The 27,119-nt window shown below is 44.4% G+C and overlaps 1 protein-coding gene across 5 annotated transcripts in view; it reads right to left on the reverse strand.

Moving 5' to 3' along the window:
• RGS3 (regulator of G protein signaling 3) overlaps positions 1-27,119 on the reverse strand; it is a 1,502,625-nt gene that overhangs the window by 866,551 nt on the left and 608,955 nt on the right. Inside the window, exon 1 of one of the 5 annotated variants that reach the window (XM_069609878.1) lies at positions 13,434-13,630. The exons of the other annotated variants lie outside the window; for them this stretch is intronic. Coding sequence (XP_069465979.1) covers positions 13,434-13,487 — 54 coding nt within the window. The 5' untranslated portion in view covers positions 13,488-13,630. Of the gene's footprint in view, positions 1-13,433; positions 13,631-27,119 lie in introns of those variants that run through there. 5 annotated transcript variants of the gene reach the window in all.

Here is a 27,119-nt window from a genome sequence, read left to right on the forward strand (position 1 = left end):
TTGCCGGGTTGGTACTCAGCTAAAAACACGCCCATATTGAAGCCAATAAGAAAGGATTCTAAAAGTGGAGGAAACTCAGAATCTCCTGGGTGGGAAGGATGGCGCCGGCCAAAATGGTTACTCTTGCCCACCTGCTATACATATTCCAAGCGATCCCGCTGACACTACCCTCCAGTCTTTTCAGAGAATTGGGGAAAATGACAAGATAGTTCATATGGGAGGGGAAGAGGCACCACAAGAATTAGCTGACATCTCTTGGTAGCTCCAAAGAGGGAAGGGGGATGGCTCTCTCCAATTTCCAACAATACTATGAGTTAAAACAACTAAGGGTGCTAAGAGAATGTTTTTCTGAAACCGAGGGGGAGCAATGGGTTGCGATGGATCGAGCAGTAGGGCAACACGACCTGAGGGAGGTGGTGTGGCTGCCACGACAACATATGCCAAAACACATGTACCTGAGCGCCATAACTAAACTAGTAGCAGACACTTGGGATTAATTAGTGGGGAAATATGGAATCACGATCTTCCCGTACCCCTTCATCCCAATCCTTAATAACGGGGACTTCACCCCGGGAAGGGAAGAGGGAGCTTTTGGACGATGGCGGGAGGGTGGATGCAGGACGATTCGGGACATGTTCCAGGGCCAGAATATTCACTCGTTCACAGAGTGCAAACAGGAATCTGGGGTGGAGGAGGGGGGAGAGACTCCGATATTTCCAAATACGACACTGGCTAATGAATATGGATGTCAAGGCAGCAGCTACCCGCCCATTCGCAAAGTTCTTGCTAATACATGATGGGTCAAAAGGCATTAAGTCAAATATATACAGGAAATTGGATGATGCCATCGCCGCGCCACATGGCCGTAAATGGCCTGCTGGGAACAGATGACGGGGCAGGATACCAGTAGGGAGGAGTGGGAAAGATTGTGGCGAATGATACCCAAAGTGGCGAGGGGGTCCCAACTCCAGGAGACATGATACAATATCATGTATGGGTGGCATTACACTCCTGCCCATCTCCATAACATATATCCAGACGTGTAAAGGGAATGTTGGAGGGTATGTGGGTAAGAGGGCACGGCACCCCACATATGGTGGAAATGCCCCAAAATCAAGCCCTTCTAGAGGGAGGTGCAGCAGGCGCAAATCCAACCATTTGGGACAAGGGCAATATCCGGGCATTAGAATTTAGCTTGTGTTTGGAGAGCCGGGGGAGGAAGGAGAAAGTAAGGGGTGGGAAAGGGCACGGGTGATACTGACTTGATCAGTAATTACCCTGATAGCACAAAGATGGAAAGGGGTGGTCATCCACACGGTGCAAGGGTGGCTTCGCAAAGTTTGGGACTTGGTGACGCTGGAATGGGCCACATTCACAATGAACAACAACCTGCCAAAATTTGCCACCGACTGGGGCGAGACCTTGGCATTCTTGAAGGATGATTTTAGAGCCCAATAGAGCCCCCAGCGCCTAAATCATTTGGACCTACACTGAGCAAACCCCAGCAAGAGAACTGTGCAAGAGGAAGCAGACACCGAGACACTGAAGCCCCCTGGGCGGAGGGCGATGGAGAGAGGGTTAGGGATAGGTGTGGGGAGGGGGAAGAGGGGCAATGTTTCACATGTTGTAAAATTAATAAAGAGAATAGAAAAAAAAGAAAGGTGATCATTGCTTCTGCTCATAGGAGATTTATAAGTGTAGCCAATGTTTTGTTCTATGAATATCCATTAGGGCAGTCAACATGTTACACTTAGAAGACTTGGGCAGTTGGTCATTGTGCTGCACTTAGAGGCCGACCTTAATCGAGTCCATGAGGACGTCCATGCTACGGATTCTAGGAGTTTGTAGAATGTGTTCCACTACACTGAATTGGCAGAAATTAGCTGCTTTTACTGTTAAGTGGGAACAAGAAAAGTGATGAGTGGAAGGTTTTGAATAAATCTGAACCACTGGCATTGCTTTGGGCAACCTTCCAAACCACCGTTTTTTAGCCTGTCTGCTCCATTGCAAAAGGGGTCCAGCCATATGAAAATCAGTCAGGTACTGCATCATAGCAGCCCGAACTGCTAGGCCAGGACCCCTCTCCACGAAAGCACAAGCAACCCCAGACATGTTTCAGCCTTGTTGGGCCTCCTCTGTGTGGTGCAGCTTGGTTACCTATGGTGCAGCAGGCGGGGGGCCACGTCTCGGAAAGCCCTCTCTCACATAAGGAGACAAACTACAACCAAAAAAGTGATGGGTGCAAGGTTTTGAATAAATCTGAACCACTGCCCAGACATTGGTCCCGTGCCTGTGGGCCTAGAGACCCAAGCTACCCCTCACTGATGAGGCCCAACAAGGGGGATGCTTTGGTCTCGTGCAGAAGGGATATGACCAAGCAGTTCAGGCTGGACTGCACCTTTTGGGGTTGGACCAAGCTTGATTTGCATGTGGTCTTTCCCCTTTTGTGATGGCTTGGCAGGCGGAGAACGATGGTCTGGAGGGTTGCCCAGAGCAATGCCAGAGGTTAGGATTAATTCCAAACCTTCCAGCCATCACCTCCTTTGTTTTACTGTTAAGTGGGGCCTTACATGTGGCCACTTAATGATAGTGGAAAACATGCAGAAAATATCCACCATAATTTATCAACCCGGATGTTTTAGAATGTTGTCGAATGTACCAATTCTAGGCTTTCATTTTATTACAACCAATGCATTTTTCCTCTTGCACTCCATGCTTTTGGATTTAGCCAAAGGTGCAGCCACACTCCCGAACACATCTGCTTTCACATACAACTCGAATGACACCTTGCACAACACTTCTGCCATAGGAATGTAGCTACCTTTCACGACCAATTCGAACTGTACCTACACCCGTAAATGACTCTCTCTTACACACACCCTCCAGCTTATTTCCCTAGTTTACATCTCTCCACCCATACACATGCCAATTAGATATGGGTGGCTAACAGGGGCTCTGACAAGCCCTCATAACATTTAATGGTCATTATGCACACCCACATACTAACACCTCCTAACTTTCCCATACTTCGGACCCTGGGAGGGCTTTCAACTTGAAGTGTGTTGAAACCATACTCATGGTGAAAGACGCTATACAAATGAAATGGAAATTAAATGAAACACCTCTGACCTAAACACGATGGCATCTCTAAACAGAGCAGGCAGGAAGTTATGCATGGTCACTTAGATAATACCACAAGACCGCACATAGGTAGGTGCATCTATTTATAGACTGGTTATACTTATTTGTCAATCAAGCGAGGTAGCTCCTTGGAAGAATATCTTCGCCTTCCCGTAAGTCCTATCCAGAGAGCTTTATTGGGCACTCTACCAACTGCTTCAGTCAAAGCCCGGAGGCACAGAGATCTCTCTGTTGCCCATTCTGTCCCGGGACAACTGAAACGGTGCTGCATTTTCTTTCCAGTGTCCCATGTATGCAGATATTTGCATGAAAAATGTAAAACCATGCCTTGCAAATAAGAGATATACAAATTATGGTGGGTTGCAAGGAGTCAAGACACTTTGAGGACATTTTTTAACACTTTTTATTGAACTAAAAGAATAAGGCCTACATCTCCCTAGGACTAAAGGGAATACCCTACTTGTCCAAAGAAACTAAAGGTGCTTGTCATATGTTAGGAAAGTAACTTCGTCCTCTGTCCAAGCTAACCCTCTCTGACCCTCCCAATACATAGACCTAAGGAGAAATAGGCCAAGCAAATGTGTCTTCCCTTGGTCTTCTCTATATCCAGGTTTCTAGTTACGCTATATATTTCTTACTATAGTCCATTCTGATAGTCTTTCTTATTAGGACTTGCAGTTCTTCAAGACCGCTTTTAGTTCTAGATCTTTCTATGGTCCCCTCTCTGTAGTAGTTTTCCCTACAATTGTTTCTCCTCTTATTGGTATTGCATACATGTTCTTGACAATCTTTATGTTTATACTTTTGCAAAGTATCTTTACTCCCATTCTGTTTAGGCTTTGTTTGTCAATTGGACTGTCTCTGGGACTGTCTCTGGGACTGTCTCTGGGACTGTCTCTGGGACTGTCTCTGGGACTGTCTCTGGGACTGTCTCTGGGACTGTCTCTGGGACTTGGGGCCCTATCTTTCCTGTCCCTTTATGTTTTAGGCTTTTCCTTCCCACACAATTCGACTTTGCACATATAGGGTTCTTGTCCTCCTTCCCCGGGTTACCGCTCCTAGTCTCTTATTTCCCCACCTGGGTTGTTTAAACGTCTCTCTTTCACAGTTCCAGCCATTCAGCTTTCCGGTTATGGTTTCGTCCTAATGATTCCCAAGGATTGGGGGTAAATGGTGGAATTCCGTTTTTATTTGTTAGCAGAATAGCAGAGTTGAATAAGTCCAGCTGCACTGAAAGATCAAGTCATCCGTTTTCTTTTCAAACAAAATACATTGTTTGTGTTCTGTGCAAAGTGAGCAAGTGTTTTACGGAAAAGTAGTCGAAAATCTAGAGTCTAGGAGACCACAGGCACAAGTGCAATCGTTTTTTTTTTTATATATATATACTTAAGCTACATCCATAGCAAGAATCTAGCTATGGCGCTGTAATGTCAAACAGGAATGACAAAAGTCACTTGAGAAACGCTTTTTAAATACTCGTGCCATGACACATGCCGCCTGTCTACATAAACTGGAAATGTGCTCCCCTTAACAAAATGGGGGCAAGTAGGGGGCCCGACAAAAGATCGCCAAACAAACATGCAGCCTCGACCCTTAAAGACAATACGTGACATGACAAAGTACACATTAAAGATTAGATAACTCATAAATGTGCGATCTGTGAGTCAGTTAAGAGGTATGAATTGGGCACCGAATTTTAAGAAAGCAAAACTCAGTAGAGAAACCTACTCCAGCTAAGTTGTCTCGTGCAGGTCTGTCACAGATATGCTGATTCCGTTTAAGGAAAGAAAACATGCGGAGGAGCGGCGCCCTGCCGCCCGTCCAGATTTGTTCAGGTGTAAAACAACAGGCTGTAACTTGGTATATGGTAATGCTACTGTTCCCTTAACCCCGCAACGCCTAAAGGAGCTACACAAGCACCCAGCAGGAAATGCCACAAGAGCGTCACTTCACCTTTTCTCTTCATGTAGTCCACATACTATACTGAAACAAGATCACCAGAGAGGCCAGTCATAATACCACAACACAAAATAATTGTGGGGCACTCGTATGCCTGAAACTGAGCCCCTCCAGAAACACCAAAAGAATGACAAGGGCCTCTCATTACCTTTCATATAAATGAAGGGATCCCAGGTTCCGGATTTTCAAAGATAAGTAGAGTCTACTTTGTTAAAGTGCCCCCCTTCCTCTCACACGGTGGAGGGGATTTCCCTAATGTTTTGAGAAAGGGGAATTGGGATGCAGGTGAATGACTGAACCATCATCTATGTTTAAAGCGCAAGGAAATAACTTAAGATTGTGCTTTTATTATTACGCCAGGATTATGCATTATAAAAACATGGGTTTACAAGCAAAAGGGAGATTTTCCTTAAATGATACCAGATGGGGAGCAGGTGCAAGTGGATCTAGGTCACCTGGCCTAAGCCCCGCCCACCTGGTGCCTTCCTGCCGGCCACTCTTTTTCACCACTTAGCAAGCCTCGCCCAATTGGTGCCTTTCTGCTTGCCGCTCTTTTTCACCACTTAGCAAGCCCCGCCCACCTGGTGCCTTCCTGCTTCCCGCTCTTTTTCACCACTTAGCAAGCCACGCCCACCTGGTGCCTTCCTGCTTGCCGCTCTGTTTCCCTACTTAAGGAGCCCTGCAGCTTCTTTTCCTTTGCAGATGGGGAGGAGGTGCAAGTGGATCTAGGTCACCTGGCCTAAGCCCCGCCCACCTGGTACCTTCCTGCCTGTTGCTCTTTTTCACCACTTAGCATGCCCCGCCCACCTGGTGCCTTCCTTCACCATCACTGTCTTGTGGCCAATGCTGGATTTGACTTTTATGGACTTCATTCATTCACGGTGTGTCACTCTTTCTCAACTCTCATGCTGGACTTCCTTTGCATCTTGTACTCATGGTGGCCCTGAATCATGCTGTTCCCATCTTCATCTTGTATCCTGGTTTGCAACATTATGTGTTACTACTGACTTCTGCAATTGTATTCACTCTCCACTCTTGCTTCTCCACTCTTTTTGACTGTTTGCTCTCTTTTCTCTCTCCCTTCTCCCTTTTCCTATCTCCTCCCCTTACTTTCTTCTATGCACTTACTCTATCAGAATTGTCCCTGGACCTAATATGATAGCAACCTCGTCTGTTTCCTCCACCCTCCCATTACTGTTTCTTTCCTCCCCACAATCCCTCCAGCACTATCTGAAATGTCGTCAGGCCTAGCATGATAGTTGCTTGTTTTGTTCCTCCCCTCCCTTTCTGCACCCCTCTCCCTCACCTTTTGTTTTTCTCCGGCTCTACCAGAAATGTTGTCAGGCCTAGTACGGTAGTTGCCTGTCCGTTTCCATTTCCTTCCCACTCTCCCCCTCCCTTCTTTATCTATGTCTTACCTCTTGCACTATCTGAAATGTCGTCAGGCCGAGTACGATAGTTAATTTCACATCCTTACTGTTCATGGCCTGTAAGAATGTGGTTGTATTTTCCCTTGTTCCCTCCCTTGCCTTGAGGCGCTTTGAAACACATTGTGTATAGGCGCTATATAAATAAACGATAATATCATCATCATTCATATCAGGTAAAAGTGGAGTCAGAGAAAGCCTTCCAGAGTATTAGCGAAAAAATGTCCCCGTGCACGTTTCACACCCACATTCACTTTTGTTTTATCTATTATATTCGTAGACCTTATAAGAGGTCTGTATGGTCACTCTCTGCCTGTATACTGGGCATAAATTGGGAGTTTGGGGGACACAAAAAAGGGTAAGCAAATCTTTGATGTACAATGACGTCCCTAGAGGAGCATACGTGTGCCAGCCTCTCTGGAGCCGATTTATAACATGGGACAACAAACGAAAACAGTTCCCCTTTAAAATACTATATGGGTGAGATGGGGAAATATACATTTTAATTCATTTTGTATGCGATCTAACAAGTAATGGAATAATATGGAGCAAGTGGGGGCGGGACAGACTTGATACAGCCAATGCCATGTGCACTAGTAAAGGGCATTTGTTTCTCAGTCAGCTTCTACACACAGGGGATGCCTCATTCATATGCGTGCTTTAAGCGATGCCCCTCATCGCTTCCATGCTCTAGTCTGCTCATGTCCTTTCCTGCAGCAGTACATAACCACCTCTACTTGGTACCAAGTTCTATCTTTGCTCTTACACTACAATCCCTCTATTGAATCCGTTCATTACCTTTTATTGTTCATGTGCATTCTGATCATACCACTGCTGACGTAAAGGGGTGGCCTTGCATTTATCACTCTTCTAGTTACAAAGTACACCCTTTTATTAATAGTCTTCCCGAAAAATCTCACGTTAAATCCCTGTTCTTTAGTAGAGCCTCACCTAAACATCATTACTCTGCAAAACCCCTTTCTGCTCTCTCGGATGTATAAAGTGTACGTTTTCAATCTATCTGCTATCCAGTAAATTCTTATTTCCATCTCTACTACATGTATGCCCCTAGGAAATGTAATTATCTCACAGCTTTACTCATCCTCCTCTTTTGCATTGATGTAATCTAATGTAACTGGCTCTTGTAAATGTGCCTGCCAACTAGAGTGGCTCATTGGTGCTTGCTTCTGTAATAGAAACGGTAGGGAGGGAGCCAATGGGAGCAAAGGGTGCGGGAGGTGCGAATCCCGACAGATTTGCAAGTGCCTGCTTCAGTTGTGCTGGTGAGATTATAGGCGAGATGGACATATGAGCTTTTGTTTTGACATCAGGTGTGATATTCATTTGTATACTAACGAGATTCAAACTACGAGCAAGGGCAAGTGTAGATCGCAACGTGGTAGGGATATAAGAACAGGTACAGGTATGAGTGGTTAGTTTGTGGTGGGCAATATATGTGTGACCAAGGGGCTTCTGCATATCCTAGTTGCATGATATATGGAGTGTAAAGTCAAAAAGGGAGCATGAAAGCTGGGTTGGTTGGTGGGAGGGGAGGTTTGCTATTGCACCATATGAGGCTGTAGGTCCGAGGTTGCTCCTAATGCCAATGTGGTTGCTATCATTTGTTGTATCCGATTGGTTTTTCTTTCCGTGCAATGTGCATTTTTCCGATTCCTGCTGATTGGTTATTTTCTGGTGTTCATGATCGTTTGCCTTTAATGGTACGAGTATCTGGTGATTTGGTATAAGTTGGGGCACATTATGGCACTTGGTTAGTGACCTGTTTGTGGGGTGTAGAGTGGTAGGTGATGTTTTCCCACTTATTGATTAGGTAGTCTCTATTCTTTCCTGCTTATTTGTTCTTATTCATGTGTGTCTGCGGTTCATGATATCATTGGGTGATAGGATACTGGTTTCTTGTCGGAGTGAATGGGCTACTGTCCAGGTTGAGCGATGTTCTCTTAGGCTTGTAGTGGTGTGTATTGAACTTGGAATCTGATGGGCAGAAGCAAAATTGATGAACAATGTATGCAGTATCAATAGTTGCTCTGCACCAGAGAGCATACATTTGTTGATATATAAATTGATTGGGTACTGTCGCACAAGAGTCGGGTACACTGCATTAATCCTGACAAAAACGAAATTAAATGTCGATGTGTATTAGTACACTAATACCCAAAACAGAGTGGTTCAATATAAATCACAGTTCTAATTATTTGTTTCAAAATAATTTTCAAACATAATAGAGTTTTAAACATAGTTCATCGTGTGGTTTAATGCAATAAGAAAGCTGGTAATACAGTTTAGTCCTTTTCACAATGAGTTTCACTCAGCCCTGAAAACACTTTTCGACCTCTGATCTTTATCAAGGCTATCATTCACGTTTAGCTCTTTAGTTACAAAAATAATTTCCTTCCCATTTTCCATACCCATGTCAAAAACACGTGTTAATGTACAACTGAGGAGCCTAATGTAAATCAGCCTACAAATGTAACCTCATATAAATGCGTGCTGATATTAGATATGGCCTTTCATGCATGTATATGAAGCTACATTTGGTAGTCTCATTTATATTAGGCTGCTCTGTTGATCCAGCAAAGGTGTATATTAGGCTCCTCCGTTTATCCAGCAAAGGATTATATTAGGCTCCTCCGTTTATCCAGCAAAGGATTATATTAGGCTCCTCCGTTTATCCAGCAAAGGATTATATTAGGCTGCTCTTTTGATCCAGCAAAGGTGTATATTAGGCCGCTCTGTTTATCCAGGAGAATGTAGCTTCAAACTTACTTCGTTTCGACTCGATGTGAAATGGCAGTCAAGGTATTTGTATTGGTTTATGGACATACATTAAACATTTACATGCTTAAAGGACATGAGCCTGCTCGGTCTCATGTATATTTCCCCTATGTCTCCTCCATAGCGAAGGCACACAAGGGAAAGCAAACAACTGGGTTGGGCAACTGAACAAAAAAAGCAGGCGTAGAAAAGGAAAGAATGTGTCTATTCATAAGTAGTATACCTGTGGAATACAAGCTCAAACCTATCACCAGTAAATCAGTTTCAAGGCGCTGGGTCGAACATTACATGAATAACAACGCAAATAGACAACAGACACGGAAAAGTACACAATACCGCGTCAACCCCCATCTATGTCTCACAAATAATGTACAATTTGTGATATTACGAATGGGGCACGAGCATAGTCTGTCAAAATGATGTTGTGAGACTTTTTTCTATGGTTCACATTGGGCGGTTAATCTCTTCTAGGCGGTCACAACTTTGCCAAGAAAAGATGGAGACAGGCACAGACGATGGATGTGGTCGTGCGAGATTCAAAAACCGAGACTCTCAAACCATACACATAAAAAATACATGGGGAATTGAACTCCATCATATAATGTTAAACCGAAGGTAGCCAAAACACTAAACCTTAGGACCATGTCCTGAGAAGCTGACAAACGTCATTCAGGTCATACTTACACAACTCCATTAAGAAATAACTGTCTTAGGGAAACAATTGGGCTGCCCCGTCTCGCTGACCCCAAGACTATGCTCTCGGGTTACGAGCTTTCCAAATGACAGGCCTACAAAGGGCCCACGGCTTTTATTGCTTATGGCAGCCCGCTGGGGAGCAACAATGGCTCGATAAACAGGATGAAACTATTCTCCAGGTCCACCCTATTTATACCCCTGAAGAATGTGGACGCGCAACATTGCCAATCCCCTTTCCTTGTCCCGCCTATAGACATTATGGGCCCGATTCATGGAATAGTTGCCCGGTTCAAAGTGAATTCGCACTGCTGAAAAGTGACTTTGCACTGTAATTTTGAAGTGCAAAAATTACGCTGCACTGCAAAAAAACACCCTGCAAGGTTCCATGAAACAGAGTTTGTGTCTGCAGTGCAACGTCACTTTGAACCGGGGCATTAATGTTGTTCGTGAAGCACATTACGTTGGCTGCTGTTCACATGCCGTTAACATGGCTTTGAAGATAAAACTGCCATGCAAAAGATGTACGCCTCTATTCATTTTTATTAATCTATCTGACTGCATCGCGAAAGGCGAGGAAGTATAGGGTCTCCGGTTTTCAAAATAAATTATAACCACAAATACCAGAACAAAAAAATATAAGCTGGGGTCTGGTTAATCGGCGGTCAGTTAAATAGACGAGAATACGCTCGTGCGTTGATTTAACCATAAACCGATGAGACGCTTCTAGATAGAAAGAAGTGATATTTTTAGGCTATTAATAAAATACATCAAGTACTTAAATCAAGACGAGGAAGAAAACAGTGTCAAGCTAAGTATGCTCAAATCCAGGTCTGACTCAATTCTACGACTCTGGCGCTATCAAATGAAAAACAAGTCACACATAACCTAACCATTCAGAGCCTTAAAGTGCAGCAACACCACTCTCCGGCGAGGCGGCAAAAAATAAATAAATAAATAAATGCTAATGCCCCCCACCCCCCCAAAAAGTACAAAAACATTTCAACAACTAGCACTTCAAAACATATATCGCCAAATTCGGTTTGCTCCAACCTTCAGGTCCTAGCCATGGTGTGGCCTAATCAGTTTTTTACCCTTAAACTGTATTGGATAATTGTCAAATGCTAAGCACTGCGAGCAAAAACGGCAACACTGAAGCAGTTTTCACCATTGTGCAAATTAAAGTTATTGCAAAAGATTATGAGTTGATGGCGTTATACACATTAGCGACCTCAGGCCTCAAAGTGCTCTAGACTGCACAGTGGGATACCAGAAGGACTCTAGAGCATGATAAGGCATGAAAAGAACTTTAAAAAAGAGGAGAGTTGGATTTGCCACTTAAAAGTAGGGGTTTTCTATGGAACAACTCTTTTCAGGTAGTGCATTTACAGCCAGGCTGTAAAAGGACCTGCCCAGAACCCCCGATTTCTTATATTTTGGAACTATAATAGTCTTTTGCGAGTTAACTTATTATTCATTCTAATAAAACCTACTGTATTTTAAAAAGATGAATAGGGTTATTTATGTCTTTCCAGTTGTATGTACATTTAAAAACTGCCACCACCAATGAAACAGTTTTTCAACCCGTTTATCTGTGTCCTTCTATTTATCAAGGGAACGGAATCCTTCACCGTCTGGCAAGATGCCTAAACAATCGGGTTGCCGGATTTCATAACGAGGTCAGTTATGCGAACTGCATGGTTTAGCACAAAAGCAAGCAAGCACACAGACAGCCATGCACACGCTAAATCCGGCTATGGGAGCAGAGGAAACTTGGCTGACCTTTAAGTTTGCCACTTTTTGGAACTACTTGTTTCCTAAATGGATCAAAAGGGTTTTCTTCACCACCCTATTCCCTTATCCTGTCCACTGGAAACGTTTTCTTCTACTTGCGATTTTCTTACATTAATGGTCACACAGAGGATTCAACAAATAACCATATATCAAAGGGACTTTAGGGATTTGGCAGTGTCTTACATGTCAATACTGGACATACAAATGACTCTTCCCCCGCCCACCACCCCCTCAACCCTACAGTAAGCCACCGTGAGGTGGCTAACGGGTACGACGTCACCTTACTGCTCGGGTCAACCCGTCATCGTTCCCTTTCTTTATGCGACCCATAATACTGTTCCAGGACAGCAAATACTGTTTTAATTTGATCTCATCCCCATTGGGAGCTCGAACCTGAGCACTGCTGCTTTCAAGCCAGTACAACAATGCACTGCGCTATCTCACAGGTGCTGGAAGAAAATGATTTATTTCAATAGGCTCCTCAGGATAGAAAACCCATTCCCAAGCAGCCAAAACACCGAGCTTGATCGCGATCTGCGAATGGCTGTAGGCTGAGGTGGGACCAGAGGGTAAAGGAGAAGGGGAGGCTGCATGAAGGTGCATGCTGGGTGTGAATGAAACACTAATGGATGTCATTTAAAAGCATTTTTTTCATTGCGTTTTCTTCAGTTTTACAAGAACTATTGTAAAACACAATGTTGCAAGGTAGAGTGGAGGCCAGGAAGGACCAAGGTATAGGGTTTGAATTGGGGGAGGGGGTGACGGTGAGTATGGCGGGGGTGGGCAGAAATGGGGGCGGGGCAGAGGAAACATACTTTTTTTTGTTTTTACACTTAGACCACTGGCCACAGTGGCCTTTCAAAGGCACCATCCTAAGGCTAATGCAGAGCTCTTGGGACCTTAACCATCCAGCCTTTTTTGTCATGGATCCTACTTCCAGTGGGGATGGGTCCAAACTAGACCTTTTACTAGCACCAATTATTTCCTTCCTATATATGACCCCATTCACTGGAATAATCAGATCTTTTCGATGTGTGCGTGTAGAGCTAAGCAGTGCTTATTAGGGCCCTTTTTATTTGTTGTTCCGAGTATGGCGCTAAACATGGTGGGAACAAAATCCAAAATCTGTACTTGGAGGTGGAGGTGTACAGCAATGCAACTTTGTGATTTTGGGCATACACTAAAAACAATGATCGCCTTGGTTCTAGATGGCTGTATTAGCATAATAAAGAAACACTTGGCATGTAGAAATACAACAAAATGCATCTCGTCTAGGAATTATCCAAATAGTCAGTATTCCATCGCCTTTATGCCCCCGTTTTCGATGTCGATGTTATTTTCAAAACAGAACAATTTATATGGAGACATCAAACATTTGGGTACCAGACTCCTGTGTTTTTTTCAGCTAACCTCTTGGATGTCCCGGCTGCCTCAGGACCACATCCTTTACTTTCGGAGGCACCGAGAACTACCTCAGCAACACAGGCCTATCGGAAGAACAACCGCCCCCCCTCCCCCCACTTGAACCCACAACAGCTCCGCAGTGCAGTCACAAGCGCCCACATTTCCCAGCAGGCACATCGGCCTCGCGTTCCACGGCGTAGAGTGCGCACTTCCTCTCACCTGTCGGTAGCGCCGCTCCGAGCACACCTTGCACAGGCCCTGGACGCGATTCATCGTCAAAGTTTAAAAATCCGTGCAGTTGGCCCATAAAAACGGTGTCCCAGGCACGGCGGCGCTGATCCCTGGTCGCCGGAGGCCGAAGCAGACCCGAGTGAAAGCTGGCATGGGCGCCCTGGGAACCAGCTCTAGGGAAGAATGGCAGGAAGCCGCCTCTCACCTCCGGGCCTACTCCGCGCCGTGTGCAGCGCCATGATAAGCCCGCCGCTTCCTGCGCACTCCACCGGCGGGGACGAGCACAGCTTTTATATCAGAATTCCTCTCTACTATTTAGTATTCCCTCAGTCCTTTCCACCGGCTGTGTCATGCCGCTTTTTGTTCTCTTGAAATTCTTCAGTCACACAAAGCACTTTTGTCACCGCGGCCTCTTCACGCTGCGTGTCTGGGATGTTTTATTTGAAAGTTACTAGAACACATTTCCATTTTTACCAAAACGTGGAATGTTTACATATGGGTCTTTTTGAGAAGGGTGGAGGCGGGGGCATTTGGACAAGCATGGATTCCTGTGTACAGGAGCTAGCAGGATTTGCACACGTCAGTGCTCAAGTGTGCGAAAATAAGTAGTGGAATTATGTTCCCTGCCCCCACAAAAACCCCATTCATTTGCACGTGCAAGACAAACCCCATACCTGGGTCTCGCCTTTCAGCCTTTCCACCCCCACCACTGTGTAAAAGCTGAAAGGAACAAAGACAAAAATACATTTTAAACGACTTCTATTACCTAGTCATTGTCCCCCATAGCATGAACTTTATGCACCCTCCCCCTTTCTAATCACCCACCATTCACACCAAGGGGCATTCTAAACATTAAAGCCACTCCTACCCCCTACCCATTAACTGCACGGTCATCTATGCCTGCAGCACTTTCAGTTTAAGTGCAAGTTTCAACTTTTTGCTACACTTGAATTTTAAAATTGAGCCATTCCGGAAAGTTTATTTTTAAAATAAAAGTATAGGAATGGTGAAAAGTAATTAAAAAAAAAAAAGAAGAGTAGCACTGCTCCCAACCGCTCACCTCGACCAGTGCAACACGTTTTTAATCCATCTTCAAAGTGTCACACGCATTATTTTGATCAGTTTCAAAAATGGACTTTGAAGAACAATTAAACTGAAATTAACAGCCTTAATTATATAAAGTTATTTTCATGCTAAAAATTCGGCCAAACACATACATCCGAGGCCAGACTGAGCTGGTACAATGCTTTACATTTACATTTCTGGTTGGGCACAACAGGAAAACCAGTCAGTCCGACAACTCTGGGCTCTGTGACAAATTGAGGGAACTCGTCCATTCTCCCCAAGGGAGAGCCCCCCCCCTTCCCTGTGGGGGTAGGGAGGTGAACCTGCTCCGCAACACCCTCCCTAGGGGTTGAGGCAAGTGGGACCTCACCCAGAGAGACTCCAGTTCCAGTGAGGAACTCCCTGATGGTCTCCAAGTGATGGCTTATGTGGACTTATACAATCTACCAAACTGTTATTTAACTTGTGAAGATAACGTGAAGTTAAATTATGAAAGACAAGAAATGGAATATATCCCATTAAATTCAACTCTCCTGAAAAGGGACGCAAGACCAACAAGTGAAAGATAGGAGGCCGAGACCAGAGAGAGGAGCGAGAGAGAGTATAAAAACCTGACGGGTGCAGGCAAAGCTCCCTGTGCAGAGCGGAAGGGGGCAGGGCTGTGGGAGAATGCAAAGTCAACCTGAGACAGCCGCTCCACTGCTGCACCAGAAACGCCAAGCAATCCGTGCACGAAAGCGGAAGAAAGCCAAGCAAGGCGGAGGAGAAAGAGCAGTGGTGGCGTGACCACAGAGTCAGAGTGGTGGGCAGTCTGCCCGTACAACAGCGCAGAGACCATCCAAGGGAATAAGCAGCTTCCAGTCCGAGTCACGATCCCCGTGATGTCACAAAGACAAGAACGACATAACAAGAAAAGAGATGCTGTGGAAAGAAAGCCGTGCAGTGACAATGAGAAGGAAAGAGAATCCCTGGAAGGTAAAACAGGGAATGGGAATACTGGCAAGCCAAGCAGGTCTCAAAAGTTAAGAAACATTCATCCCAGTACTAATGGGAAAACTATTGGACATAATCCAGTGAAGTAGAACTATTTGAATGGGATAAGAAATAACGAAAACCATAGGGTGGGAAAGAAATAAAATTGGAGGATTATCGCTTTGGGGAAAAGGGAATCCCCACCATTATCTCAAAGATAAGAAAGAGCAGAGAAGATAGACATTTGGGTAGAGCAATCCTGTGAAGCCACGTAGCCCAAACTCATAAATGAAACTGCACCCTGCGAATTATAATTGGAACTTGAGCTACCATAAAAGAGAAGAGTGTAGCAGAGATTCAGGAACCCTACAATAGGGAGAAAGGGAACCTAAATAGACACAAGCTGACAAGGAAGACTAAGGACAAGTGAAGTACCAGTCCCCTAAAAGAACTGCAAAACTTGATACAGTGATGGCGACTATCTGCAGAAGGTCTACTGAAAGGAGTAAGAAAAGTGAGAAGAAACTTGTGACAAAACAGAAGCGCCAGTCATCCTCCTGACCGTAGTTAGTTATAATGAAGGCTTCCAGTTTTTTTGTTTTTACTGATTTTTACACATAAATACAGACGGAAATGAATCTGCTCTCTGTATTTATTTTTCAAAATGGAAAAAAAAACAGAAATCACGTCTCTCAGTCTGGTGCTCTATGATGTCACACCCACATCGCCAGCCAATCACATTGCAGATTGGCAGCATGTACAGTGTACAAGTTGTATACAAATTGCATTACAGTTCTTCAAATTGCTGACATCATATATCTTAAGGCAGCAGCAGTCACAGGAGCAACCATTTGTTGCTATGGAAAAAATTGAGCTAGCATTTCTTTCCAATATGGCTGCATCTGTGCTTTAATAGATGCCTTTTTAATTAGAATAAATGCAGAAAAATACTGGTTGCGATTCATTTTTTATGACGAAAAATAAATGTGGATAAATACAGAAAAAAAGGCCAACAAATAAATATGGATAAATGCAGACGGAAGTGACAGAAAAATAAATACCATAAAACCGGATTCCTTGGTTATAATAGTGGTACGGTCAGATAGCTTAGATTTGGAAAGAGGACGGATTTGTTTTAGGACATTCATCCTGACTGACTAGCACCTTGGTTAGTAAGGCAGGTAGGGAACACCCCCTAGTTATAGGAAGAGATAGGCCTTATTTTACTTTAAACTTCACAGTAAGAACATGCCTTTACTGCGTCATCCTTCTGATCCTCCACAGCCTTGAGACTGCTACAGAGACCAAAGTGCCATAAGAAGACCACAAGTTCACAAACAATGATCCTATGTTTGCTGGGTCAGCTTAACCTTTCACCGTTCCTGGGTCAACAAAACGAGAATTGTTTAACTGCATAAGGTGGTTACATGTGTATGTCAATATAGGGTCTGGTTAATGGAGGGCCAGATAACAAATCTTATACTGCATAATGTAATGTCCCCAAGTCAGAAACATATGAAGGAATAGTACAATCATATATATATATATATCAGTTGTGAACAAGCGGTCAGTGGACCGTGAAGCGCGTAGACCCCATCTACTATGCGCAAGCTACCTTGGGAGGGCCACAATGTGAGTGGCTTGTGAAAACTTTTTCTTGCCATGAGGATGTGCAATGATTTTATGGATTTTTCCTTTTTGATACTTAAATAAAGTGGAACAATTTTGCATTTTGGTGTCCTGATTCTGTAAATTCTTTTGGGACCAAGGAGTGCTCCTCCACCAACTGCGGAAACGACAGCTGAAGTAAGCTATATATATATATATATATATATATATATATATATATTGGCCAAAGGTCTGCATGCCAGTCGGGGTGTATTGGCAATAGTGAAATCTGACCAACCCCACCCATTCGCCCTGCACACTGGTGGATCGGGGTCTGGCCCTGTGCTATCAGTATAGGCGATTTCGGAGATTGCCGATTTTGCAATTTTTAAATAATAGGAAGTCATGCCACAATTAAAAAAAACATACACAAGGCTACAGCCGAACCCCACGTGCATGTCAGCTACAGACCTGTGCAACGCTGGTGGTACTGCTATTTTGGTGATAAAAGCAACCCCTTTCCTAGAATGAATGCTTAAGCATATACACCACAGTTCTGCAAATTGAACAGCTAGAAGGCCGTTCCAGGGGGCATGAGTGAGTACAGTGGTTTCAGAAAAGGCAAGCTTTGAATTTATTTCTGACATCAGTGTTGACTTCATTGCAGACGTTCATATGTCATGTGCGTCAGTCTGGGGTCTTGGACTTAAAAGCACCCACCCTCTTTCTGTCTGCAGTGTGTTTAGAAAACGTACAGCAGGCTCATACAGGAGGAGGTCAGGGCATTTAGTAGCAGTAGTGTGTTGTATTTTGCTACTGAGGTATGTGGGGAGGCTTCCCAACGATGCATATGTGAACAAGACATACATTCTTGAAGGTGATTCGGTCGTTCACAATGTGTCAAGTGTAGCAATTTAAAGATTGATGAGACAAAGTCCCAAGGTTTACAAAGTCTTGTTGCAGTGTTCTGGACCACTTAAAAGGCAGAAGATTCAATGGTTTGGCATGTAGAATGAATTGGAATAATTAAGTCGTTGCTGATGGTGGTCTTCACAGGGATGGAAGGATACCTCTAAGTAAAGGTGTGATGTTCTGACCACAGAGGCTATGTAAGCGTCAAGAGTATTTTTAAAATTAAGTGTGCCTCCTGGCCATCCAATGTACATGATGGGTATTTTTGAACCAGTAAATTGGATTTGGAGGGATGGGAGGGTGGAGTACATATGACACTGAGGAGCATCAAATTGGTTTTGTTTCCACAGGGTTTCAGGAAGTAACTTGCTATCCATGATTCAACGGCAAACAAGTAGGTTTCTAGGGCCTGGTATTGCTTTTGTTTACTGCTGGTAGGTAGGTAGAATTGAGTGGCATCATTGTCTAAATGGATGAAAAATTCATAAATGCTGCAATCTTCTTAAGCGGTAGGGTTTGATGTTGCAGAGAATTGGTGACATATCCTTTTGTTACTCTACATGAAATTTAACAGAGTTAAGGAGGAAGTTGGTCCCTCTGCCCATCTGTCGCTGAGATAAGACAGTGAGGAAGGACACAAACCAGAAGAGAGAAGGGTCAGACTTCTGCCACATCAAAAGGCCATCCTGAAAGTTCTAGGGGCAGGGGGCAAGTCTCATTCAATACAACATTTACTGTGGCATCACATATTTCGAGATGGCCAGGAGCAGAAAAGCAACTGAAGTGAGTCAAGGACATTGATTTTCGGGTGACCCAGAAGTTGGCCAACAACTGCTCTTACAAGGATCTTGGTTGCAGTGTTAAGGCTAACAATGGGCCTAAAGTAGTTAATATCATGTATTGTTTTATTTTTTTAATTTGTTTTATTGATTTTTATTTATACTTGAAGAAAAGAAAACAATTCTGCAGCACTGCCTCATACAGTGTCCATAATGTTCGGGTTACAACTCAATATAGCACTACTCCAAACTCTTCCCTCCCCACACAAATGTCCAAAACGCCCACTAAATGTCTATGCGCCTCTTAGCGTTTGATATGGATTACTTGTGAGCTTTATTGCAGTTTATCTTCCCCTTCCTCATTTATAGTCTGCGCCATGAACAGGGTCTGTAACATTGCCTCCCACTCGGTGATTCCTGTTATGTTCTCTCCATGGCTAAGCCATATTAACCCTCTCCATACTGCTGTTTCGGCCATCGCCCATTTCTTCATATCCCGCCACTATTCCGTCACGTCTGGGCCCTTGGGGCACTTCCATGCCATAGTGATTCTGCGTTTGGCCAGTATGTACGCCAAATCCTTCAATTTGGTGATATGTTTTGTATCTTTGGGATGTGGAAAATGGCCCAACAGACATGCTGCAGGGGACCCTATATTCAGCACCAGACCCCATTTGTTAAATCTACTCACTACCTCTCGCCAGTATTGTTCCACTATTGGACACGTCCAGAAAATATGAAGTATGCCCGCCTCTGTACTTTTGCACCTGGGGCATACTTGTGCTGCAGCGCCTGCTAACCTTGAAATTCTCTGGGGCGTCATGTATGCTCTGTGTGTAAACAATTGTATAAATTGCAATCTTGCGTTCCTTGACCCCTTCCTATGATATCCCAGTACCTCTGTCCATTGTGCGTTTGTGAAAGGGACCCCCCCTAGATCCTCCTCCCATTTACCCCTTACTGCCAAGGGGGTGGGAGTCCCATTAGTTAACAGAAAATCATATATCCGGGCTATCGTGTGCTCGCCCCCCCAATATGTCGTACAAAATATCCACAATGGCACGCTGTTCTTTTAATTCACTATAAGCGGCCAACTCCGCCTGATCTCTCCTTTGATAGCCTTGTGCAGTAGATATTGGCCTTTATGCAAGCCTGTGTGGTCAGCCAGTTCTACAAAAGGTATGAATGAGGCGTCTCGCAGGAGGTCCCCTATCGTGGCTACACCATGGGGCTCCCAGTGCACTCGTATCCTCTGTCTCGGCTGCGACGAGACAGCTACTACTGTGACCAGGGGAATCTGTACCAAAAATGGGTCTGTGAGCCCCATCACCACTAGTGCCCTATCCCACATCCTCATCCCCAAGGTCACTAAGTGCGATCTGTGTCCCCCCCCACCCCCCTGGGCTTGGCGTTACAGCCATAAGCCTATTATCAGTTTGAGAAGGCTTCCTGTCCCTGATACAACAGGTGTCAGCCCTTTTCCTTCATTTGGTAATCCAGTTAAGTGTATTATGCTTCTGTTCTTCATTGACACTCGGGCAGACAAACCCCATTCCCCTTTAACTTCCCCAACTCCCCAAACAAATAGCAACAGCCCAGCATCTACACACGTGCTCGGGCATATCTGCTTCCTACATCGTGTTCATACCCTAGTCCGGTGGGCGCATAAAACAAGTACCCTCAAAAATGGAACTCAGAGGATATGGCTTAGCTGAGCCTTAAGTCTGGTCTCTTTATGTAGTTTGTGTTGCCATTGGCGTCTCCCGCCATTTAGACGTGATCAAAGTTTCAGGAGCCATTTTTGAAAACAAATGAACTCCTCAAAAAGGCGTTGGATGTCCCATAAGAGCCCACTTATCCTGGGGCCCCTGTGAGCACTCCGATGTTGACCAGGACGCGCTGGTGGTCCGGAGCCTCAGGGAAAGGTTCGTCCGACAAATACTGTTGCTGGTTAAGTCCTGTCCGGTTTGTGCCTCTCGTGGTCCACTGCCTCGCCTCTTTCGTCGGAAGGTTTTTTCTCCCTATCCGTCCATGCTTGTCCCTCTTCCAGGAGTTCAAAGAACTAGGCCCCGTTTTTGTGTTATGGCTTTTAGTCAAGCTGGGTAAATTAGCATGTATTTTAGGCCTGCTGCTCTGAGTCTGGCTTTGACCGCCGTAAATTGTGCCTGGCTTTTCTGCACCTGGAAAGAGTAATCAGGGTAAACTGCCAGTTCTGCTGAAGCTCTTTTCAATACTCCCCTTGTCTGGAGTAGGCCAGCATCTTCTCCCCGTCTTTGTTAAGAATACAATTCAAAACGCTATTCTTCACTCACCAAAGCTGTAATGCGCCGCCCGTGGAAATGTTGGCACCAGTGGAAGTTCCAGTGATTCCAATTCATGTTTTGTGGGAAACTCTTTGTGCGGTCTAGGCTTCCCCCAACATGGCTGCTGCATCTTTATTGCTGGGCGGATACAGTGGCTCACTGCGTTGTATCCGTCTCTAGGTGTTCGCCCGGCTCGCCCTCTACTTCCAGAGTATTAGCTATTTTGCCAGCCTTTTCCTTCTACCACGGTCTCTGCCGGTGCCTTCCTGTTGCTTTAGCTTTGCTTTCTCCCGTTTCTGTGTTCCGGGCCTCCTGTAACACTCTTTTGACCTTCCGCGTCTCTGCGGTACTTTCGATTTCGCTCTTTGCTTGCTGACGCTCCAGTTCGTTCACTGCTTTCGTTTACGTCCACTTGGTCGAACTTCTAACTATACTTTCATAGTTACCCGCTCTCTTCTTTGGGTCATCTGACTTTCTATCTTCCGCCGAGTCATGTTACAGCGTCTCACTCTATAATCTTCTTTGTTGACGTCTTGTGTCAGGTTTCCGCTCTATCTTTTTCTTACCCACGCCTGCAAGGCGCTTGTAATCTGTTTCTTCTGCTCTATATTATTTTTTTGTCTCGCCCGCAAGGCGCTTCTGATCCGTTTCTGCCGCTCTGTATCTTTTCTCTCTCGCACCTGCGAGGCGCTTCCATTCTGTCTCTTCTATTTTCTTGTTGCTTCATTCAGGCCAGTTCTCATCTCACCGGAATACGGACGATTGTTACTATCGTAACAGACTGTCCAGCACTTCGGTTTAGATCTGGGAGCAACTCTTGTAGTGGCATTTACTTACTACCCTTCCCAGTGTACATGGAGGATCAGTCTTGGACAACTACCTCCTGCTTTCTTCCGATCAGCTAACCTATAAGTCGAGAAAGACTGTACAGTTGGAATATTCCTTTGAACTGCTTATTCTATTCAAACCACGGATTTCCATTCATCTGGGGTTTTTTGTGCCAAGGCAGCTTTTTCCCTGATATTAGGGGCTTGCTTCTCGGGGTTCCCCTGTGCTTGGGTAACCCTTCAGGCCACGGTGGCTTCCGAGGGAGTTCACCCCGACCTCCATGAAAAGAAGGAGAAGAAGACTTAAGAACAGAGGAAGCCTCACTGCAAGAAGAAGTCAGAACTCCAAGAGAGCTCCATTGAAGACACAGGTGAGGAGGAATCACGGTAGGGATCCCCAGGGCTTGACAAATGCTTAGCCAGCCACGTGCCATCCTACCTTATCCAAAAGATCAAAACACAAGTCCCCACAAGACCACTGCACCTTTCCTACAAACATTGCCTGGAGACTCCGAGATATAACCGCAGAAGATCAGGTGGAGCTAGCTTCCCAGTTCGGGCTGCCACCTTCTGGAACAATCTTCCACCCCACTGGCGGGATGAACCCTCTTACCTGACTTTCAGAAAGAGAGCGCCACCTTTTCTACTGATTAACACTGCACTATTGCGCCTTTGTCTTGACACTAACTAGGTGCCTAGATGCCCCTGGGCTACATGCGCTACTATAAATGTATACATTAAATAAATAAACCTAAGCATTAACCTTTTACTACAGCCCTCACCATACATTTTTGCCCACACCTAACCCCTCCCCTACATCTCCTCTAACCTATCCCTTCTTCTTTATCACAACTGTTTCACCCAAATAACCCTGCAAGTCTAACCCTTCACTGCTAACCTATTATTGTGCACTCAAAATTACTTTATGAACAAACAAAGAAAATTGTACTATAGGAATGGCACTGTATGAATATTCTATGCAAGAAAAAAAACATTCAAGGAACTAAATGGTATCCAAAGGTCTAGGGAGCTTTTCAAGGGCCTGCTAGTGTTGTACATGCTTTGTACAACCTAAACAACCAGCCACCCGCTTGGAAGATCAAAACAAACTGCCATACATATTATGTTATTATGTTTTATACAGCGTGGCTTAAGCAATTTGCATGACCTCTAAGCTCTTTGGGTCCTAATAAGAGAGAGGGTTAGGATAGTTGGTAAAATAGCAGGAGAAGAGCCAGACTGATGTTGCTAAAATGTGCGAGGCAAAGGGGAGAAACCATGCTTTTGTGTGTGTTTTGCAACATCAGATCTCGGGTATCTGGGAGGTCTACGTACCCCATAGCACCATGGCAACTGGAAGAATCACCCCAGCCTGCATCAGTACAATTGTGAGGCTGCATCTTGTTGTTCAGTGTGTGGTGTGAAGGTCGAGGACAAGTTGATGGTATAGGGCATACATGGAAAATTAGAACAATTCAAGAGCAGAGTGGGTCAATGTGGATGATGGGTGCTACAGAGTAAAGGCCTCTACATGATGCTTGTGTAGAGGAATGTGAGTGTTGATTTGAATAAAAGGCCGGGAAATAGATATTGTTGGGTGAGTGGTCCAGTTCACATAATGCATGTGGAGTCCAACAATCTATCTGCCAGTGAGTTATGGCCCTAAAGGCTAGGCTTGTATTGGGGGAAAGAAAGCAATATGGGCGATGAAGGCACTCTTCTTGACTGGGCCTGTATTTCATTTGTCTAGATTTTGGTTACTTTTGTCAGATCGCTGGTTCATCAAGGTCGGTTGATGTTGGCTAGTAGGTTTGGTAAGAACATCATTGATTTTCATTTTTGCAACAGTGCCATGGCTGAGTGGGGTGTAGGACACCTTCAAAATATGATGCTCCGTCCGTTTACATGGACTGAGGCCTAAATGTGGTTTTAGTTGTACGAGGTGGGCTTTGGAGTGGGTTCTTCTATGCATGCATAGTGTGCAGCATCCCAGGCTTTCCTAGGGTCTTGTGACGAACCACGTATCGTAATTGAACAAATGTACACTCACCCCAAGCCGAAGACTAGTAATAATTGACTCATGGAGAGTAAGAAATGGTGTGCAAGTCATGTGCATGTGGAGAATTGAAGGGGCAAGTGGCTTTTTATGCCTGGCTAGTAACTTGCAAGCTGAAAACATTACCCATGCATATGCTTGCCTCCTTCAAGACTAATACAGTACCATCAATCTTAAAGAATCCTGGATCCTACCCTGCATAAAAAACAAACTTTAGACCCTACCATCCCGACCAACTATAGACCTATTACCACTGTGCCTTTTCTACTCAAAATCATTGATAGATGAGCCTACCTGCAAATTCAGGAATATTTGGAAGTTCATCAACTGCTAGGTTCACGGCAATCTGGCTTCCGCCCCCTTCATGGCACAGAAACAGCCTTGCTAGACCTTAAGACAGAAATTGAGGAGCTGAAGGATAACAGAAAAAACAGCTATGTTACTTCTCCTGGACTTATCGGCAGCCTTCGACCTGGTGGATCATGCAGTCTTATGCAACCACCTCAGGTCAGCTGCCCACTTCTCAGGGGAGGCCATAGCCTGGGTCCAATCCTTTCTAGCCAACCGCACAATGAGAGTCTTCTCCCCATCAGCCTCCGCTGACCCCATTCAAATATCTTGCAGAGTTCCACAGGGACCGTGTGTCTCACCCACTATGTATAACATTTTTACTAAGCCCTTGTTTGATAAGTTGGACAGACTGGGTGTCACCTACACAAATTATGCAGATGACAATCAGATCCTCATACCCCTTTTGGGCAACTTTGTAGTGGACTCGGCCTTGGTAAACAGGATATACATCCTCATTCAGGCATGGATGGCATCACATGACCTCTGCCTGAATGACGATAAAACTGAGATACTGATCCTAGGCTCTGAAGCCAATCTTAAACGTAGCCCTAGTTACGCCTCCTTCAATATTGATAACAATCTCATCAAGGTGATGCCTGTGGTTAAAACGTTAGGATTCTACCTGGACTCCTCACTCACCCTTAAGGAACAAGTCAACTCACTTGCTTCTACAACAGCCTATACGTGCAAACTCATCCGTGCCTGCAGACCGTTTCTCTCTGGCACCAGCTGTATTACCTCGGCCAATGCTCTCATAATGTCCAGATTAGATTACTGTAACGCCCTGTACTCAGGAGCCAATAAATATGTTACGGATAAAATCCAAAGAGTGCAAAACAATGCCCTAAGAGCAGCGCTGAAAATCCCTAACAGAGAGCACATTTCTAAATTTAGAAGAGATGTTCACTGGTTAAAAATAAATGACAGGATCTTCCTCAAAAAACTATAGAGGGGGAAACCCAATTTGTACTACTGAGTAGTAGCTCTACCTTTTATCGGGAAAGTAATATTGTTGTACATTAGAGGTAGTTAGCTCATATCAACAACTTACAGTCAACATTCATTAAATGTGTAAGTGAATATTGTGGAAAAGGTGGCCCAAGAAATTGTGTGGATGCGCAACCTTGAGATATTCACAAATCGCGCTAAAATAAGTCAAAATAGAAAAAGCTGCAGCCGTGTGGTTAGACTGGTGATTTTCCACTGTCACCTTGAAAAACATGTAACTTAAAAAGTTGCTAGCCTCACAGACTGCGCTTGATCTTGCATTTGTCACACTCAAGAGTGTGACAAATGCAAGATCAAGCGCAGTCTGTGAGGCTAGCAACTTTTTAAGATTCATTAAATGTGCGCTGTACAAATTACAAAGTTATTTTTTAATAATCAATTTAATTGAAAACACACATTAGCTTAAAAAAGCGTTGGGCTAGTCCCCATTCACTTGGCATAAAACACTTACACGCTGTCTAAAAAACAGTCTATTTAGTCGTGACACTTTAGATTAGAAACAATCTAGTAACATCTGTCTTAGTTGATGGATATCTGATTTGATGACCAGGGCAGGGCGAAATTGGTAACTTGCACTGTTCATGGAACCTGTCCTAGGGAAACTATTTCGTCAGTCTAGTAGTTTATCTAGGTGGAGAAAACTCGACATGTTTCAGTTCTCTAGGTTTTATACATAACTTTCTTCAGGAGTGGTGTCACTGTGTCTGCAAGTGTTACAGTAAAAAAACAGCAACAACAACAACATTAGAGCGTGCTATCAATGCATATCTCTTAAGTTGATGAATCTTGTTGGCAGTGTTTAGAACTGAACTTCAGTGTTCTTTCTGTAGCTGTTGATATAGAACAAAGAGATACAAAAGAGAGAAAAGAATAAGCTATAGATGGTAATTACTTATTTTTGATAAATTCAATTTATCTGACACGGTTAGGTTAACTCATTACCTAGTCTTGTCGGGACGAGTGGTTCTTCAGGAGGTTTGTTCCTGTGTGAAGCAGGAAAATGTCCTCTTAGTCCATAGTTGGCTTCTAAGTGAGTCTACTGGGACCTGCAATATTATTTTGCATATATTAGTTGGCTTACTGTCAAAGTAGGCAGGCTAGCTCCCACTTGACGCACGCAGTGAAATTAGTGCTGACTTACCTCTAAAGGGAGGTCTCTAGTAGTGCAGAGTAACTTTACGATGAAGTTCTCATTGTTTCAGATGTAGTTTATCCTTCTTAGTAGTCTGACTACTGTGGGGGGCGAAGAAGGCGCTCAATTGTGCCTACGACAGAATTAACTATTATTACTACTATTGAATCGTTCTCGTTATGATTTAATGAGCCATAGAGTGGTTATCTTCGAATTTGAGCTCACCTTTTATTTGGTAGAGATTGGCAACCAGCTCGACGAGGAATCTTGTTTAGCTTATCTTAGTTCGATTCTCTTAGATGAGGAGAACGGGTCGGGTAGCACGTTCTGTGAGGATACATAAAAGAGCACAGTCAGGGCTGTTCCGCTTATTTTAGAAAGCTGTTTAAATCGACGGTGCGAGATACGATAAATGGTATGCTTTTATCTAGAGATCTAGGTTCAGGAAAAGGATCACCTTGCTTTATTCGATTCTGTTTCCTCGTTCGACTCGTTGCGATCGTACGGTCTACAGAACGCCATCGCTGTGTAGATAGCTGTCGCCATCTTGAGTGTGGAGTACTTTATAGAGTGCGTAGTCCTTCGTTTGTTATCATTACGAGGTCTAAACTGTGTATGACTAACGGGATAGGTGGAAACTGTATAACGTTTGAGAATTAAT

The sequence above is a fragment of the Ambystoma mexicanum genome, chromosome 8, assembly GCF_040938575.1.
Source record: "Ambystoma mexicanum isolate Mex_15411 chromosome 8, UKY_AmexF1_1, whole genome shotgun sequence".
In the NCBI taxonomy this organism is placed as follows: Eukaryota; Metazoa; Chordata; class Amphibia; order Caudata; family Ambystomatidae; genus Ambystoma; species Ambystoma mexicanum.